General features: G+C 34.7%; 1 protein-coding gene and 1 long non-coding RNA gene across 2 annotated transcripts; one reads left to right on the top strand and one right to left on the bottom strand.

Annotated features, from left to right (window-relative positions):
- Positions 1-970: 970 nt before the first annotated feature.
- On the top strand, positions 971-7226 carry LOC148609370 (synaptic vesicle 2-related protein-like). The gene is made up of 3 exons (XM_088596104.1): positions 971-1484; positions 3601-3882; positions 5456-7226. The coding sequence occupies exons 1-3, from the start codon at positions 983-985 to the stop codon at positions 6148-6150; spliced, it is 1479 nt and encodes a 492-aa protein (XP_088452230.1). The 5' UTR covers positions 971-982; the 3' UTR covers positions 6151-7226.
- Positions 5954-20669, bottom strand: LOC148609369 (uncharacterized). The gene is made up of 3 exons (XR_015924753.1): positions 20539-20669; positions 16638-16974; positions 5954-6084 (listed from the first exon to the last, which is right to left on the bottom strand). It is a non-coding gene; the product is annotated as an uncharacterized LOC148609369 (long non-coding RNA).
- Positions 20670-20818: the final 149 nt, after the last annotated feature.

The following is a 20818-nucleotide window of genomic DNA, read 5'->3' as shown; positions in this document are numbered from 1 at the left end:
ATTAGCATAATGTGCAGTTCATGCTTGGAATTGCAACATTTTTCTTGTGCACCTACTAAACAACAACCCAAAGCGAAATATACTAGATCTGTATCAACTGCAAATGAAGTAGTCTTTTAAGCTATGTACAATGTTAATCATAACATTTTTAAATGCAGTCCTATTTTTGTATAAAGATATCTGTATCGATTTTAAATATTTCAAATTCTTATTGTGCTTTAATTTTTGTGTGAAAATTTGTCGACTCCATTATCCATATGTCCTATCCCTTTTTCATTTCATCATCATCATCTATTTCACGTTCATCGCCTGAATATAGCTGAAATATTGCTGCTTGGGCGTTAAACCCAACAATCAATCAATCAATCTGAATTTTAACGTATTTTACAGTCATATTTTTATGTAAAGAAATATGTCTCAATTAAATATTGGAATTACTGTTTTATTTTAATTTATGCGTACAATTTTAAAATGTTTTATTCAAAATTTTAGCATATTTATCCATTTTTTATGACAGAAAATCTGTCAATTTTTAATTAGAATTCCTGTAATACTTTGATTTATGTGTTATTTCTTTATACTTTTCATTCATACATGTAGTTTTATGACATTTTATAAAATTTCATTCTACATCATATCTCCAGTTTTATAATCTCTTTTATGTTCATAAAGTCTTTAACATACGATAGGAGCTCACCAAACGCACGATAAACGAACACTCCTATCCTGCGTTTATCGTGCGTTTAAACGAACGCAAACTGATGCATGAACGCTAAAATTGAAAAGTGAACGTCTCAAGGAGTGTATCAAAACACAAGAAAACAGTAAAGAAAAAAGTAGGGGAAAACAAACTAATAAAATACTGTTGTCCCGGAGCGAAGCATCAGAAATAGTCTTAGGTGACGATATCGGCTTAGATACGAATTGTCACATTTATTGGTAAAACATACACAGCTTCATTTCCCGGCAGAATTTATACCCAATGGACTCAGAAACTATATTCAGTGGAAACAAACCCGTTGGTGAAGATGAACAACCTACTTTTTGCAATGGTTGTCAGCATCAATCGAAAAATGATTGTCACGAGAAAGATTTGGACGACGTACTTTCGAGCTTTAAATTTGGGCTTTTTAATTACAAAATGCTCTTACTGTCAGGCAGTGCCTACTTTGCCATTTGTGCTCAGATGATGGTTATTGTTTTTCTAAGTAAACCAATCAAAGACTTATGGGGGATAGATCATTATACATATGCATGGTTACCTATCCTCATTCGTATTGGTAGCATTATAGGCTGTTTTATCTTTGGAACTTTGAGTGATCATTATGGTAGAAAATATCCCTACCTTGTGGCTTTAGTCTTTACAGCAGTGTTTAGCATTGTGTCAGCTTTCTCATCCAGTTTCATCTTTCTGATCATCATTCGGTGTTTAGTTGCTGTTGGAACAGGTGGAATTGAAGCTACCAATTTTGTTCTCATGCTTGGTAAGACCTTTGCCACTTGTATTGGTAATTAAAATCACTGTTACTCTGCATGTACATTTTGTATTTCTTATAACATATTGAAAATTCATTTTGATGGTTGTAGGAGAGTAAAACATGTTGTTTCCATGTGCAATATTTGTGCTGAGCAGTTCTCTACCCATCCACCTGAGTTGAATGGAAATAATAGTAAAATTAATCTGTCTGTTTTGTCTTTTATTTTCGATATGTTGTTGTATATATTATTTATTATTTTTCATATATTATTTATTATTATTTAGTTATAATCTGGGATACAATTTTTTAAGACTGATGTCTTAAATCATCATATTTATCAATTATTTAAATGTAAGCAGGAGTCTTGACATAACATTCTGATGATGTTGAACATTATTTATACAAATGTATGTTTTAAGCGTAAGTATTTGTTAGAATCAAGCGATATGGGAAAAATCAGAAACATGCATGTCAAAAACCCACTGATAAGAAAATATGATTTCACTTAACGATGATTTCTCTTTATTAAAATGCTACTTTTTGGTCTCTGCATCACTGGATTTGTTCAGAAATTTTTTGATAGAATGTAAGGAAATAAGATTCACATGTATGACAGAGTAATCTGCCCTTGTAATGTTCATTTTCAGTGCATTTCAATGAAATAATAACTCAATTTACCAACATAATATGGAAAATCTTCTCTTATGTATTTCCTTGATTCTGATGGTGCAGATAGTCAGGTTATCCTTTCAAATGTTGTCTTTTTTAACGTTAATGTTTTACCCACTGCCTACTTTTTACAGAGGCTGACATTCAAGTATTCTGCTTGAAACACATGCTGTTCCTATCCTGTTGGGCATCATGTAAACAGATTCATCGATCGTGCTCATGAACATTTGAAATGCGATGGGGATCAAGTGTTATAATACATTCTTTTGTTTTAGGAAGTTTATCAAAACTTAATTGTACTTGTACCAGGGATTAAAGACTAACTTTATGTGGAAAAATTCCTTTTTTGTACTCTTCATTACCACAGAAGATAGGAGTGAATGTGATGCAATTTTACTTGTTTTTACATGATGCTCTTGTGTGTTAGACATTGGCTTTAATAATTAGGCCTGACTTTGCTAAAAATACATTTACAGGGAATGGTGTTCTTTCAAACAATATGTACCTATCCTTTAGTCAATTACAAATTTATATGTGTTATCTCCCTTCTGCCACAACTTTAAAATTTTAAAGACATGTACCACATTTGAGCCCAATTTTTGGTTTTGATTTACGGTAAAAATAGGTGGTGGGGAGGTTTATTCAGTTATAAGGACTGGAAATATATTTGTCCTTTACACGTACAAATGTACATACATGTTGTACATATATGAGTAGTTAGTACATTAATTGTTATCTTGTAAAAATATCTTTAACTTTCTAATTCTTTCATGGTGTTTGCTACTGTTTAATTTGAAGAACTACAATGGGCAGGATTCTTAAGCTTCATCTGCTCACAATAAATGTTTCAATGTTTGTACTCCTCTGTTAAAAATGTTTTTCAATGGTCATAATGGTGCTTTATAGGTTTCATAATGAGTGAAAGTTGAATATTGCAAGATATCAACTCTTTTTTTTCAACATGATAACAAACAAGCCTTGCCAACTCTGTTATGATGTTGATATTAAATAATGTTCATTGCTATTTGGCAAATTTCTAATTTCACATGTTTTAAAACCTTTTCTCCATGATTTCTCTGGAATAATTCCCCACTTGACATTCAGCAACTGCCATGGTGAATATTTAACAATCATCCAGATGTGTTATCTCAAATTATCTAGCTGTCCAAGAAGAAGAAAAAGTGACCAAATAAATATAGATGACTCTTTTAGAAGTACATTATTAAAAACATAAGTAACACCAATTTACAGATACACTGTGCAACTATATGACAATTTACATCCATGAATAGGATTCAACTTGAATGCACTTTTTAAAATGTTTTCAATGTATGATAGTATTACAATGTATCTATATTTATGTATTAAAGCATGTGACATAGTTTTCATCAAAATTGAAGACATGAAGCAGAGTTTATTACTGAATATCTAAGTATATTATTTCATATTTTAGAATTCTTGCCAAAGAGAAACAGAGGTGCAGTAATGGTGGCTATTACATTCTTTGGTGCAATGGGGGCTATTTTGTGTGGGGGATTAGCATGGTGGATACTACCCATATATGGATGGCATACTCTACTAGGGGCTTGTGCTGCTCCATCTATAGTTGTTTGCGGTTTGACTTTATTACTTGGAGAGGAGTCACCTAGATATTTGTTTGTAAGTGGACAAAAAGCTACAGGAATGAAACTGCTGAAGAAAATTGCTGCATGGAACAAAGTACAATTTGAAGATGGTAACTTTTTTTGTCTTTTTTACTTCCAATACTAGATACTGTCATACGTGTAGTTGACTGATTATTCATACGAATGTACCAAATAAAGTTAATATGTTGACTATTCTCCTTTGGGTAGACTGTTGGGGTTCTCCTCTCCTGTAGTTATCTTGTCAAGTGTCATATCCCCCCTGCTTTAAGGCTTCCCCATTTTTAACGCATTTCAGTTTTTCAGTCGTATAATGGTTTCACCCTGTAATTGTTGTCATTGGTTTTACGAAAATTTTAGTAAAACTATCCAATTTTTTAAGATTTTAACACATTGTTCCTATGGACATGACAGAGGGCCCAGTTTTTTTTTAAAGGTTTTTGCCCCATCCCTTTTGGAAATAAGAGTCTTTAATGGGGAAAATAGATGTAATCATTATTGTTGATTTGATTTTGATGATCTGTTCCCTTTGAAATTCTGTTTCGAAAGATTTGTACAGTGTATATGGTAGGCTTATCTTTAGCTGTTTTGAAATTGAAGAGGTACAAATTGGGCCACACCAAAAAAATCAACATTTTATTTTTGGTCCGATTTTGAAAACATTTTTTAAGTTGGATTTCTTATGAAAATCCAAGCTTGCATTTTTTTCCAATCTCCAATTTATAAGGCTCAAAGGGGCCACACACCCCAAAAAAATCGGTCTAATCTCAAAATGTTTAATTAAATTTCAAATTTTGTGCTATATCATGTCCAAACAAGTTGTTGTGTCCATACATTAAACTGTAAGTTCTTAAGTGAGTCTAAAACTAATGTTGTGTGCACATGTGTCCCAACTGTTCAGAGTCACACCATTGCACTTGTATCATGCTGTGCTCCTGGAAGCTCTTAATTATTTTTTTTATATATATTTTACCTTATAAACGTGTCTACTTTTTACTACTTTTATTTTATTGATAAAGTTAATATGGTTGAAAGGGCAGATATTGATTACACAAATACCAAAATCAAAATCAATTAAAACATACATGTACATATATTTTATTTTCAACTTTTAACTATATATGTACATGTAGATTAGATTAAAAAACATTGTATAAAGTTAACTATTTCATAAAGCAGGTATTGTTTATAACATGTTGTTGATGTCTCTTTGGGGACCTGAAGGAGCCTTTACAACCAGGTGTGGACTCGTAACGGTTTGGGGTTGGACCAGCTGTAAGCCCCTTATATTGGGAAGAAATATTTTTTTGCCTCTAATCTTGAATTTTTCACAAATTCTACCCCCCCCCCCCAATAAAAATCTTGACTTGTTTTGTTCTGCCAGTAATTCTATTTAGAACCCCTTATCCTAAAATCCTGGATCCACCCCTTTCATTAACAGTACACTATGGGTTAACCCTAAACATAGTTTTTTATTGTTTTTATATTAAGAAAATGTTGCATTGGACATTTAATGCACATTTTCTTCAAAAGTGAAAATCACTCTTATAATTATTTACTACTGGTATAATTTAATACTCATCTTGTTTTATTTATATGTAAAAAGAAATACATCTACAATCATTTTGTGTTTTTGTCATAAAACATCACATGTTTTTATTTAAGTTGATGTTACAGTGACACTATCAGAAGAAAGAGGAAGAATTCTGGATTTATTCAACAGAGAACACTTACGCCAGTCAGCATTTATAATACCTGTATGGTTTCTCCAGGCAACAGGATACTGGGGGGTAACAGTGTACCTCCCAGAATATATGACATCTTTAGGAGTAGACGGTTACTTTAACATGTTCATGGTGTTTATAGGAGAGTTACCAGGTCTTTGTCTTGCTATGATATTTGTAGAGAAGCACATGTTAGGGAGGATTAAGTCTTTACGAGTGTTCTCATTAGGAACATGTCTATCGCTAGCTCTATTTTCAGCCATTAACATAGATTTTATGAGAGCTGTTTTTGTGATAGTTTGTTATTTTTTCATGGTGCCAATCTATTCACTTCTGAATACTTATACTCCAGAAATTTATCCAACAAACATGCGAGGCATAGCCATGGCAACTGTGAATGCCATTATTGAAGTTCCAGGACTAATCACCCCATTTGTTGGTGCTACCCTTTTATCCCATTCGACACGTTGGCTGTACCCAGTGGTTTGGTCAGCTGTTTTCTTTCTCCAGTTTTGTATAACGTTTGGTTTAAAGCTAGAGACTGCTGGAGAGAATCTCAGGGATAGTGATCTGAAAAAAAAGATAAATATTAACAGTGATCGTTCTCAGGAGGAATCTCTAGTAACTTCTTTGTGACACAATTGCAATGTTGTAGTACATGTCTTTGTGACACAATGTTGTAGTACATGTCTTTGTGACACACTGTTGTAGTACATGACTTTGTGACACAATATTGTAGTACATGTCGTTTTGACACACTGTACATGTTGTAGTATATGTCTTTGTGACACACTGTTGTAGCACATGTTGTGACACAATGTTGTAGTACATGTCTTTGTGACACAATGTTGTAGTACATGTCGTTGTGACACAATGTTGTAGTACATGTCGTTGTGACACACTGTACATGTTGTAGTACATGTCGTTGTGACACTGTACATGTTGTAGTACATGTCTTTGTGACACACTGTTGTAGTACATGTAGTAGTTTTGATATTGTTTTTTTTTAATATTTTTTTTAATACTGATTTACGTTTATTTTGTTTACTGCTTTTAGAATCTCATGTAATGTAATTAACATGTTGCTGATTGTGTGTGATGATACTGCGGTGTTTATATTGATAATCTTAGTGCTTGTTGTAATGCAGATTAAAAAATAATGGTCTTGTTTCCTGCTACCAGCTAGATAAAATAGAGTAGGTAGGTAGCTATAGGTATATTATCAGATTTTTCAGAAACATTTTACATGTACATTGAGTTAATGGGGACACAATCTCGATTTTAACGTTGCTTGAGCCAAAATGGCCATAAACCGTAGGTAAGGTGGCAGGAGACATAGTTTTTTTTTTGCCTGAATTGGAATGTTTTGTGACAATACTCTTCTGCATTTAATGATTCTGAATTTATACAGACATTTTGGTAAGTAATCAGTAACGTTCAAGCTACATGAAGTGTTGTGGAGTACTGGATAAATAATATTAACAATTCTGTTGATCAACTGCATAATGTATTTCATGAAACCAGTTATAGTTGATTTTTATTGAAGGAGAAGGTTTGGTAAGGACCTCTTTTGGCCTCTTAATTTGGGCATTTTTGAAAATTTGATTAAAGCTGATTTCAATGACGTAGAGCACAAAAGAGAGATTCGCTTCACTCCCCTGTACATTCAATTCCTGTAGAATATTGACGAAAAGTGAAAGCAGAAGACTTCATTTACAGTTGTTGTTGTTGTTTATTATTATATAAAAGGGCTGTGACAGAATAGGGTTTATGGGTAGGGTTTTATTTAACTTTAAACAGGTTGGGAAGGGAAAAAAATAATTTAATCCGCAATTGAATGGTGTGATTCTTCTAATCAAGGTAACAGTAGAAAGTATATGCATTGTCCGAGGTATAAATGAATATGTTGACCTGACATTCACACCATCTTCAGTCACAAGATCTGCTAAGGAATAATCAAGAAAACCAAGATTTCAGCGGAAATTAAAACAATGTAGTCCAGGGACTAAGACCAGACATGGAAAAGACACACACAACGGAGAACATAAAATAACTAAAATGACACATGTACGAAGTAAAAGTAAAGGAGCATATCGGACTCCACTAAAAACTGGTAGAACGGACCAGGTGTACCGGTAGGGTAAGCGTCATAGGCTTTTATACTCCTACAACGTAAGCAGTTGGAATTCCGTTCCTCTATACCCCAAACTCTTACTAACGAGCGCCACATTACATAACGCTCGTTTCACTGTTCTCTGAAATTGGCAGAATTATAGTAAACTATTTACCATTTAAATCGTTGTATACAATTTCTTTACCATTATACGAGAGAAGGTGGCTAAACTGAAGAAAAACAATGACCTACCTGATGAGAAAATCCAGCAATCCTGGAAATCCTTTGTAAATGCAGTCAAAATGAACTCTATATTTGGTTTTAGCTTTTTGAGTGTGTAATTCCGGTTGATAAAATTACGAATTTTAAAATTTGCGAAACCGTACATATCAAATTAACCAACGAATTGCCTTTACCAAATGTAAGTTCGTTTTGTCAAAAATATATTGTATTCCGTAAAATTAGTGGCAATTCAAAATTGCTGGTCATTTTTGACAGCTGTCCTCATTACAAATGTTTTTTGGGTATTTAACAAATATTTAGGATTTTTTCGCTATATTTCCGGTAGGTTAAACTTTTTTTGTGTAAATAAAAGACTTGAAATATTTTAAAACACGTTAAGCTAGTTCACATTTGCGGTGGCTTTCAGCCTGTCAGGTGCTAGAGATTAGGATGGCACATGTCAGAAATAGCTTGCCATACAACCTGTAGCATTACAGGAGTAAGGCTTTTCTAGAAACACTTTCCGAGTTGCTCATTAAAAGTCAAGTCCAGGGTACACAAAAGAGAAAAGGAAAACTATGAAACGTTGAACAAATCAGTTTTCACGGTGCAGATTGATACACCGTAACGATCCGCGAGAGCATGATTTGTGATATGACAACTCGCAGGTGCTGAAGGGATATTGCCAGAGATGAAAGGAAAGTTGACAATACGGAATGAAAAGTCATCTTGTTTATCGAATAGTTAGGTCATTAGTTTCCCTTTACCATCGATCTCTTAAGTGTAGGTCGAGATATGAGGCTGATATCACAGTGTCAGTAGGATCCTTCATCTCAAGTTCTTTGAGGTACATGCGATGAATAAAATCCCCGAAACTACATTTGTAGGATTGTTTAACGATAATACGTCATCTATATTGCGGAAACTGAATTAAAGAATCTAGCTAAGGAGCAGTCAAGGGAACCAAGGTTATAGCGGTAATCAAAAGAATGTAATCCAGGGACAAAGACCAGACATGGAAAACAGACATACACAAAATGAACATAAAGTAACTAAAACCATACATACAAAGTAACAAAAGCAATTGAGCAACTCGAACTCCACTAAAAACTGAGAGCATGGACCAGGTGCACTGGTGGGGTAAGCGTCCTCTGCTTTTATAGAAACACCCGCCGACATGTTGACAAATGGTGAAAGAATGCCAGACACCTACGACAATATGTTTAAAATACAAATCTGTTGAATTAAGTTATATTCGAACAGAACCTGGACAAATATATTGTCGATAAAAAATTCCAACATTTTGAAAATATCTTCGGTCTTTATGGAAGGTGATTTGGAATCATTTTTTACTAAGTATGAAAAATCTCTACCAAGAACTACATATTTGTATCTAGTTGTACCGTCTTTTTTTTGGCGTAACAACGATGTATAATGAATTTTAACTAAGTATGGAGAATAGAAGTATAAAGATTTGAAAAAAATCATAGGTTCTGGTAATAATCTTGAATTGAGAGTTACCGGAATGATATTTCGATTTATTGTAGGATCCATATTGAATTAAAACCACTACGGGAGTAGCAAGTGTCGTGGTAGGACTGGATACCTTCTGTGCGTACAGAAGTGAAAAGTTTTGAGAGGTTTGGTGGCACATTTTGCAGATCCATCTGTGTAGCGTTGTTTGTATGGATTCTTGTGGAGTTTAGGGATCCAGTACCTAGATGGTAGATCACGATCGTCGTCTTTAGTAGAGAGACCAAACGAGGATAGTATTTAGAATTTTATCTTTGTTAGGTTCTGAAGAAACTGGACATCATAAAGCCCAATGAGCTCATTTTCGTAGACTAAAACAAAATTTTCGCGTTATAACGCGAAACGTTTGTCTTGTTTGTATATTTTAAAGGAAGAAGAAAACCTTTGATTTGTTCGCGTGTATTTTTACACTTGGACTTTCTATTTTTCCCTTACAATTTTCAATTTTCCCTTTTTTGTGTTGGAGGTCGAAATGGGGAGTCAGATTTAAAACCATTTTGTTCTTTTGTTATATAATGAAGTACTTACGTTTTCTTTGGTCAAACGAAGTCATTTATAAAGCTTTTATATCAAGAATGAAAATGGAATGAAAAAAAAACCAAAATTCAACAAAAACCAAAAACAAACAAACAAACAAAAAAAAAAAGAAAAAGAAAGAAAAATAGAATATAGGAGTGACAATCATCTTTTGTGTAAAAGGTCATAACCCCTAAGATATTAACAACAACAGATAGGTTCTTCATTCGTTTCCGATAAGTGCTAGATACTTATATCTGCCATGATTATATTGCGGTCACCATGAAGTTTTGATATAAAAAATGGCGGCCGCTAAACAGGTTCTTGTTTGTCATCGATTCAAAATGCTTTCACTTCCAAAATGAAGTTTATTCATGACCATCATGGCAGCGAGGGAACTCAATGGCACGTATACTTAGACTAAATGGTAGACATTTTGAAAAAAAAAAATAAAATGAAATTCTCCATAATGCGCGTTTTCATAACATATATAACATATTTCGCGTTATTACGTGTAAGTATTACGCGGCAATTTTGCGTTTTTGCGAGTAAGTTTCGCGTTATAATGCGAACAAACTTTTTTTAGTCAACGAATATGAGCTCAATGGGCTTTCGTACTTTTCTCCACTCGTACTTGTGCTAAAATTACTTAAATTCTTTTCGCAGATTTTTTTAATAAAAACCTTATCCTAAAAACTGAAAAGAATATACCTTGCTATAGAAATTTATCCTTTTACAGAAGGATAGTCTCCTAATACAGGTATAATACACAATATTATTGTTAATTTCCAACGTGCTAAAATACACAAAAACTAGTAAGAAAAAATGTATACTTACAGTAGAAAACACCCACAAAACTTGGATTATAATTCTGGAACAACCTTAAACCAATTGTATATTAAACTTTTTAGCCCCGTGCAGGTCCGAGTGTCCAAAGAATAGGCCTGCAGCAGCGCTAAGCTTGTCGTAAAAGGCGACTAAGTAGTGCTCAGAGACCTAGCCGGGGGCTAGGCGCTCTGCCCACAGAGAAACTGGGATGTATGCCCCAGGTGGTGGAATGGGGTACCCCTGCCGTGTTACATGCTGGGGTTGTCAGGCTATAATACGGAAAACCTGACCGCAAACCATAGTAGTGCAGCGTGTTGGGAAAGATACCACGTTTCTCGCACGTTAAAGAACCCTGCTGTGGTATTCGATAGGAGTGGGAACCCTTGCGCTCCGCCACAGGAGGCTAAATTGCCCGACCCTACCCATCCCTCCCTTTTATTTTGTGGCAATAAAAATCTGTCGACCCTATTATTCTTGTGTCCCATCCCATTTTTCATTTCATCATTTCATGTTCATTTGATCATCCTTTTCGTGTTCATCGCCTGAATATAGCTGAAATATTGCTCATCGGGCGTTAAACCCAATCAATCAATCATATATTAAACGTTTTAAACGAAAATATACAAGATGCTGTGGACACACACGTTGTGGTGCAATGTGAATTTACGGACAATCTCATAACCAGTCCCCATAGAAACTTGGAACCAAATGACCAATATAAAGAGTAGAATATGAAGAGGTACTAGTACCTCCCACCAATAAGGACCTTACACACAGCAGTCTAAATCACAATTGCCTATCCAGACCTGAGACTAACCTAGGCCAAATAATGATGCCATCTTAGGAGGCAAATTTTATTTTGCTTGGTCGCCTCTCTCTGAGGCATCAATGCCAGATTAAAAAAATGCCTCAGCATAAGTCCAAAATTTATGTACCTGTTCCTAAATGTACTATGTAGTGCATGCTAGCACTAATTTTGAAAAAAAATATCATTTCTTTAAACTTAGATAAATTGAGATATTAATAGTATATAAACATAAAATATTAAAATTTTCATTCAAACCTGGCAATTTGTCACAAGTCAGATTGCACTAGATATTTAGGCTACAGCATATTTGCATTTTCCAAAAAAAATCTGTTCTGGTTGATCTGTATATTGTATTTAAATTTCGATGTTCACACTTCGATTTTGCTGTACATGTTATGTGAAGGAAGGAAACATGCATATAGTAGAATGCTGTATAAAGTAGCACTGGCAAAGTGTCAGTAACAAATTAATTGCATTCTTAATATCTTGACTAAAATTGTCTTCAAGTTGACAATTAATGTCCTAGATTTTGACTTTAGGTGAACATTTATTTAATATAAAACCCTTTATCATTTATCCATCTGTTGGATGTAAAATGTACTACCAAACCTCTTCCAAACTTTTAAGTTCTATATTCACAGCTGTCAAAGAGGGTCTCCAGTCCTACCATGACCCTTGTTAATCCCGTAGTGGATTTAATTCAATGTGGAATTCGAAAGATTTTCTGGAAACCTTCAATTCAAGATTATTATCAGAATATAATATCATTAAAACCTATGATTTTTCAAGTCTTTATACTTCTATTCCCCATACTTAGTTAAAATCCCGACTCAAAAACACATTGTACATCAGTGTTACTAAAAAAAAAAAAAAAAAAAAAAAAAAAAAAAAAAATAGGGCACACATACATGCAGATATAAATATGTAGTTATTGGTAGTTATTCCTCATACTTTGTAAAGCAACAATTTTAAATCAGCATTCCTAATGTACGTAAGCAGAAGTTTTCAATATGCATGATTTTTTTTATCGACAAAATACATGTATTTGTCCAGTGTGGTGGACGCATTTTTCAACAAATGGTCGGCAATTGTTTCGAAATGCCCCTCCCGATAGACACGATTTATCAAAGAAAAATAGAAAAAAAGCCGGAATGGTCGTTGCATGATATGCAATCTCTTTAAATCCTTTTCTACAACATTTGAAAAAAATCCGACTCAAGTTATCATAGCTGTTTTGACTATGATGGTTGTATCATTGGAAGATGGATGGCCGGACTCTAACCATTACTATAAGTCTCTTAGTCTAAAGTTTACGATGCATAATACATGAAGTTATTTTGTCGTACAAATAATTAAACTTATTTCATTAACATATTGATAAATGTTAAATATCGTAGTTGATTTCAGATATCTCCCTTCTGTCAGTATTATGTATAAACAAATCTAGGGAAAATGTGCTAAGCCCACTATGAGACACCCTCCGCTCTGAACCCCTGAAAACATATAGTATCCACTTGGCTTAAGAATGTACAAGGGCGGACACCCCATCATGCACTTTACATGATTTTTTGAAACTTTGCAAGTTTTGATATTTTATGATAAGTGTTTACATTCGTTTTGCATGAATTTAAAATTATAATACATTGAATCGAATTTTTCACGAGTACCTCAAAGACGTGTTACGGCTCTAAGACGATATTCTATTACAAGTTAGAGAAGTTTCTTTTGATAATGATTGATTTGTTTTGTTAATGTTTGATCTATTTCGACACTTTCTTCTCTGTTCCTCTTTTTAATAAAACTTGCATGTTAAAATTCATTTTTTTTGCTTATAATTATTTTGTTTGTATGTATGTTTATAATGACGTTCCTCCTACATACTCGCCCGAAGGTTTATTTAGCCGATCATGAATGAACTATATTACAATATGAAAACGATCAGTCAATGATACCAAATAACTAAAAAATCTAATAATACGATGTATCATCATAGATTCGGAACATCTCACATATCAGTAAGTTATGCCTAGCATGCTTCTATGTGCTTTCTCCTAAAGATGAAGAAAACGAATCGCATGTCAGATATTTTTTTTTCTCGCGGTCTTTAATACTGTCTTTACAGACCACTTAATAACTATACGTTGAGAGTTTATATGTACCAGCGCTCAACTGATTAAACTATACTTGTAAAAGGGCGCCATCTGGCTTATATCAGGGAAAAGGATTCATAGTAAAATGTTAAAATTTTGTAGATGATCACTGACACACCTAAGAATGTATACTGATAAGGAAGAGACCGATTTCTTTGAGCCGCAACTTCTCTGAAACCATACAAGGTCCAATATATTTGTGATATGAGGTATAAATGTAATGTCATATACTTCCTAAATTTGTCTGTCAAACAAATCTTTTTTCTACGGAAAACGCGAATTTTTGGGAAAATATCCAAATTTGAAGACCGTCGTAGGTCCGTGTGTTATTACGTTGGTATACGCTTTCGCGCATGCTCAATATAAGTAGAACGGTACCATTTCTCATTATTTTAGGTTGGCATTTTGTGTACCCTACTTAAGTAAATACTTCCGGACACTGCAATTGGACAAGTAGTGCTGATACTCAAAATGTTTTTTAATTCCAGGCTCTAACATTATTGTACTTTTAAAAAATTGCATTATATTTTTTGAAAACCATTTTATATAAATATTATGAATTTTTAAAATTTTTGTGCCATTCGCAGAAAAAGGGGGGAACTTTGACCCCAAACATCATCTGCTTAAAATACCAAAGAATCGAGACGGTTTTGATATGACTTTGATCACAATTTTAGTTAGAAAAATGAAGATATTACTGGAAAAAGGTCACTTTATATCTACATCATTGTTTTAAAGGTGTGAATTTTTCAAAAGTTTCACTATTGTCGCCTATGGGAAATAAATAATCCCGTTCTACCTCAATCCAAGTACTGCCTGGATCATGTGTACATGTGTATTGTTAGTTCATTATTTTGCTTAATTAAACGACATTCACCATTTTTGCTAGGGTGCAAAACTGTTCAGACATGGAATTCGCAAGGCGTAGAACATATCGAAACAAACCTTCCCCCTTTTATGTGTAAATATTTGTGCCCGTAGTCCGGACCCCTCTCGTGTAAACTGGCACGACTGGTAAATCCCCCGTCCATTGTTTTGAGTAATTAAAGAATTTATTATGCACCTTTTAACTGGGTGGACCAGAACTTTCAGAAAATTAAAGGGTGTTCAAACCCATCCATCCCCCCAAAAATACCAAAAAAAAAAACAAAAAAAAACAAAAAACAATCAAACAAACAAAAAAAAAAAAACAAAAAAAACAAAAAAAAAAAAAAAACGACTGATGATCAATCACAAACAAACAGGAAATTACATTTTTACACATCTAGAATGTGTCGATTAGGAAGTAAATCTTCCCTCTTTTTAAGTGTAAAACATATGCATCCCAAGTCCGCGGGTAAACCTCCCCCTTTTATGTGTAATAAAAACACCTGCTCCTGAAGTCCGGAGGTAAACCCACCCCCTTTTATGTGTTGAAACACCTGCACCCAAAGGCAAGGCCAAAGTCCGGACCCCTACCCCTTTTCATGTGTAAACACTCTTACCCATTGTTTCTGGATCATCGATAACAAACTAACAGAGAATGACAGTAATGCCAAAATCCCCCGGACCCAAGGCAATGTCCAGTATGTCTACTTACAATATTTTTAGATATTTAATATGGTAAATGACGGAAATTTCCTAAACATTTTTCTCAGCAACTATTTGGGGACCGACCATTTAACATCCGAGGGGGGAGGGGCTTGTTTTTTTTCTTTAATTGTTAGAAATATTTCGATCCTGACTTTGGGGAAAAGATAATTTGGTAAGGAAGGGTTAAAAAATAAGTAATGTGAATAAAAAAAAAATGAAAAAAAGAATTCGCTTACATGCGTTAAAAAGTATATATTTAAGCGCGCTGCACGCAAAAAAATATAAAAGATATGTATGTTTAGATTAAAATTTAATGATATAAGTTTCACACGTTTTGACTCTAGCTGAGAACTTTTATAACTGGTACAAAAGAACACATGAGAATGAGTTGTACAACTCATTTGAAATAAATACGGTTAGTGTTTGTCCTTCATAACCTGGATAAACTCGCACCCAAACCATTTCGCCTTCTTCTAAAAGAATATTGATTGTCCTGCTGTCTGATGCATAATCGGAAGATGAATGAGCATCTGCAAACAAAACACAAACCCGGGTACCATTTCTAACGATTTCTAAAGGAAGACTATTTCCCGGTGCAGAAATCATACCTGCTGAGACCTGATATAGACCTCGGACTTTAGCCACGAAATGCCCATGATAAGGGTCGTAAGCATTACTGTCGTCATGCGCGTAGCTGCCGTTAGGCAAAAAAGCTTTGGCCTGCACTTAATTTTGCCAATTTGTTTTGTTTTTTTTTAGATAAAATACATCCAGGAGAGCCATAAATGATGCTCTAAAACGCTATCTCCGCGAAGCTTCGGGGGGGGGGGCTTCGCCCCCTGGACCTGCCGGGGGCCTTATACGGCCCCAGACCCCCTGCCGTAATTTTGCCTACACTTCAATTTGGCCTAAGCTACGCGCCTGGTCGTTGACAAGTACTTGATCATAATCTATGGCCTGATGTGGTCCTAGGTTGGTTATTGTCTTGGATAGACTGGTTGTGAAGGCTAAACGGACGTTGGATGAAAGACAAAAATCTGTAGTTTCCTTATTTTGTGTTTCATATCGCAAAAGGTTATAATAGAGGACAGAACTATTAATTGTATTATCCGAGAACGTCGTCATTGATATTCTTAAAACAATTACTACTCGAAAACAATTGGATGTTGTAGTAATGAAACCACATTCGGCTAAAGTACAATATAATTGTTTCAAGAGAGAGAGAGAGAGAGAGAGAGAGAGAGAGAGAGAGAGAGAGAGAGAGAGAGAAAATTGAGTAAGCAAGACAGTTGTCTTGATTGAACGTTTGGACTGTAAAAAACCGCTATTTTGGAGAAGTAACTGAAGTCAATGTATTATTATACTAGTACTAAGAACTTACGAGAGGGGTCAACTAAAAGACGTTTTCTGCTAGTCACTGCCTTTTTGGTCTTGGATTGTTCACATCCAGCATTTGCGGTTGGTTGATCGATGTGCTGTTTCTGACCAGTTTGTTCATGCTCGATGTGCTGTTTCTGACCAGTTTGTTCATGCTCGATGTCGAAATCTTCATTATCCTCTAATGAGAAGGCTTTGTTGTCAGTCTGTGACGTTGGATTTGACGTGATAAGTTTTTCCTTAATGTCTGTTGTATTTCCATCACCAATTCTAACTCAGCGTTTCTTTTCTTTAAGTTTGAGTTTTCTGCTCTCGGAACTCGAACATTTTCTCCAGTGCGTCTGCAAAAGGAACCCAGGCCTTCAGTTCATTAAGTTTTCGTTATGACACTTTGTAATTAAAACAGTCAATCCATTTCAATCATTGTCTATTTTAAATTTGAAAATCATTTGTTATCACCCTTTCTCTCAGTCGTTTTACTAGTTTTCGGTTTTATTTTGAAACCTGGTTATATCTTATTCCAATTACTGGAAGACGGATCTTCAATGACACAAAAGCGAGGAGTTAAACGACCATCTTACGTATTCAAAGCTTGTATATAATCAAACCAATGTAAAATGTATCGGGACCATTTTTGCTTTTACTCTTAAAAATTGTTATGATCAAAGGGGGTAACTAAATGCTTGATATTATGAAATCAAAAAACAGAGGCCCTCCCGCTGATATTGACATTTCGGGATGATACAGCATATATGGAAACCTACTTCATTGAGATAAAAAAGTCGGTTCATTCATTTTGACTAGTTGGGGGATCTCTATATATTTTTCTACAATGATTGTTTTTTTCCACAAAATTCAATATTAACGAATCCCACGTAACATTACTAGTATTATGTTAATGTATCAGGTGACATCATTGCTTTTTATCTTGGAATTTGCATTAAGACCTTGTTTTACTCAGACAGTTTATGATAATATATTTACTCTAAATCCTGTTGGACGTGTTTGTCTGAAAAACAAGGTGTGCTTACTAGCTGTAGGTGATTATGGATTTTAAACTAGCTTACAGAAATCGGGGTAAATACAGCTTGTTATCATTTGTCCTATTTGTTAAAGTGTTTGTATTCTGTATCGATCTTAAGAGTAAAATCGGAATTCAACAGCTTTCAGTTCGTTTTGTTGTTGTATTTTCACACCACCCGGGAGGGGTGAGGGCTTACGAACGTGTTTGACCCCGACACATACTTTATGTGCCCAAGGCAGGAATCCAAGTCCAACGGCTGTCGTTGTATTTTTATACAGTCAGTGCTATTCGTTTTACGGTTTTTATAGACTATGTCGATTTTCGTTTTTTTAGACTTCATTTAGTTTGGGGCCTTTTACAACTTGCTTTATGCTATGGGTTTTGCCAGTCATTAAAGACCATCTGTTGACCTGCGACGTTTAATTGTTCGTTGCTTGAATTTTTGTGGATGACTTTCTCAATGGCAATCATACCACTTCTCCTATTTTTATATTGTTACATATGTAAAATATGTTTTTTTTTCACAAACTATCTAGATATTCATCTCGTTATGGCTAATTTATCTCGATATCTTGTCCAGTTCACACCCTGATGCCGAGCTGAGACAATCACAATATTTTGTCGACTTAACTAATTACAACCTGTCGAGGTATTTTTCTCGGTAGTTGGGAATATTTTCGTATTTCATTACCTAATTTAAATATATGAGAGGTAGTTCGGAACTCGCTATTGCGAATGTGAAATTCGAATCAAGATACATCATCCAGTTACGCGGTGAAGAATTGTATAAATGAATTTTATGAACTGTTAAAAAACGGACTTCCACAGGGCCTTTGTAACAAGTGGATGGGGTATTTGATGCATAAATTGGTCAGATATAGGACGAGGATATGGTTTCAAGCCAAATTGTAACTCCAAGTATAAACTCTTACAAGTTAAGTCATTCTTCACAAGAAGGACTGAAAATGTATATTATTATCTTTCATCTTAAAAAAAAACCATGCTACTTCAAGTAGGCTAAAAGTGTAATTGATGCCGTCTATACTCGGCGTCACATAAATAACATACTGTTAAAATTTGAATAAAAATATTTCCTACGACTTTATTGACACCAACCGTCGTTTAAATTGTCTTAAATGACTTGCTCATTCATTTAGCCAAACAGCTTCTCAAAAACAAGTCGCTTATTAGCTTAAATCATGCGTAACAAATCCTTACGGGAAAATCCCATACTAATATCCGCCATGTTGGTTTTTACGGGACGATTTGTTTACAAACGAAGTGCGTAAGTTCCCGTCGAACTCCGGTGACAATCGTCTGCTTGATCAACTTCTCGGTATTGTACGTTGTTCGCGTAAAATAAATCCGAGATATCCGAAATAACGCCGAATTGCATTCTGGGTTCTTCGGTTTTTGGACAAACCATTTAAACGTAAACAACATCTCCTAGCAACCCGATCACTGTAAACATGGCCGACTTTTTACAATGTAAATATTGCCACCTAGAATTAAAATCTGACCGGAATTTAACGATTCAATGTTTAGGGAGAAGCCGTTTGGCTAAACGAATGAGCAAGTCATTTAAGACAATTTAAACGACAGTAGGTGTCAATAAAGTCGTAGAAAATATTTTTATTCAAATTTTAACAGTATGTTATTTATGTGACGCCGACTATAGTCCACAGGCCCATGGTTCAAGTTCGTTTTTGACGATCTTTTTTTTTCGTGAAATGGCTTCTTTATTTGAGTTTGTACTTGGTCTTTCAATTTTCATGACTTTGGTTAATTATATAATTCTCGGCCATAGTCCAATTGACCCTCGAACCAATTTATACATTGATTGGACCATTAGCTTGGTCATCATGCCCCACGTTACATTTCGAGAAATCCCTAAGTAGTTTTGATAAATGATCACGATATTTTTTGTTATCTCGATGTCATTATCGTGCTTTTATTTGCCTGTGATGCAGATTTTGTCAAGTATACTTATACATATATAATGCATAAAATAAAACATATGTCAAATGTAATGAAAGCTTTTCTAAGCATCTGGTGTCAGGTATGACTGTGACATAAACATATATTTGGTGCCAAGTGTTACTGTAACATGCAATGGAAGCCTACCTATATGTAGGTCTTTAGTGTCCGATACGAATACAGCATGAAATGAAATTTCAAATGTACCTAGGCATTTGGTGTCAGGTACAACTGTCAGATGAAATGAATACTCATAAATGTATCCAGGCCTTAAGTGCCAGGTAATGCTATAACATTACTGAAAGTTACCAAGGTGTTTTGTATCAGGGTTGACTGTAGCATTGTTATGAATTTACCTTGACTAGTGGTGTCAGGTACGACTGTAACATGTAATGAAGGTTACCTTGGCGTTTGGTGTCAGGTATGACTGTATGGTGAAACATATCTAGGCCTTTGGTGCCGGATATTGCTGTAACTTTAGTGAAAATAACCTAGGCTAGTTGTGTCAGATACGATTGTAACATGTTATGAAAGTTCACAAATTTACTTGGCCTTTGGTACCAGGGGCATTATATGGCTGTAAAATATTATGTAAGTGGCGCCAGGTATGGCTGTAATATGTTATGTAAGGGGCGCCTGTATAGCTGTAACATGTAACGTGAGGGGCGCTAGGTATGGCTTTCTCTTGCATAAGTAATGAAAACTCACCAGGCGTTTTGTGTCGGATATGGCTGTAATTTGATATAACATGAATACTTACCTAGACCTTAAGTGTCAGATATTGCTGTTACATGTAATGAAAGATTGCCTAGGCGTTTAGTGTCAGGTGTGGCTGTAACATGTAATTAAAACTTACTTATGAGTTGTGTGTCAAGTATGACTGTACCATGTGATAAAAGCTTACCTAGGCGTTTAAATATTGCTGTTATGTCGATATCATCAGATCTATCAGCAATACAAAATCGTACAAGAAATACACATGAAATCGAAATCCAAACGGACATACATGTAATAACAGACATAGTAAGATAATTACGAACTGTTGGAGATAAGATGGTTCTTTCTTTCGGTACTATTATATGACGGTCACCTACATTTTCTATTCGGTAAACATGATAATAATGTAGACGCATTATCCGTTTAGCAGAAGACAATACTCATGTTTATAGGCCATTTTAGAATAA

This window comes from Perna viridis, chromosome 8 (assembly GCF_037379345.1).
Source record: "Perna viridis isolate PV_CMFRI_1.1 ecotype Kerala chromosome 8, ASM3737934v1, whole genome shotgun sequence".
NCBI lineage: Eukaryota > Metazoa > Mollusca > Bivalvia > Mytilida > Mytilidae > Perna > Perna viridis.
The sequence above is the reverse complement of the archived record's forward strand: the minus strand, read 5'-3'. Positions and strand labels throughout refer to the sequence as shown.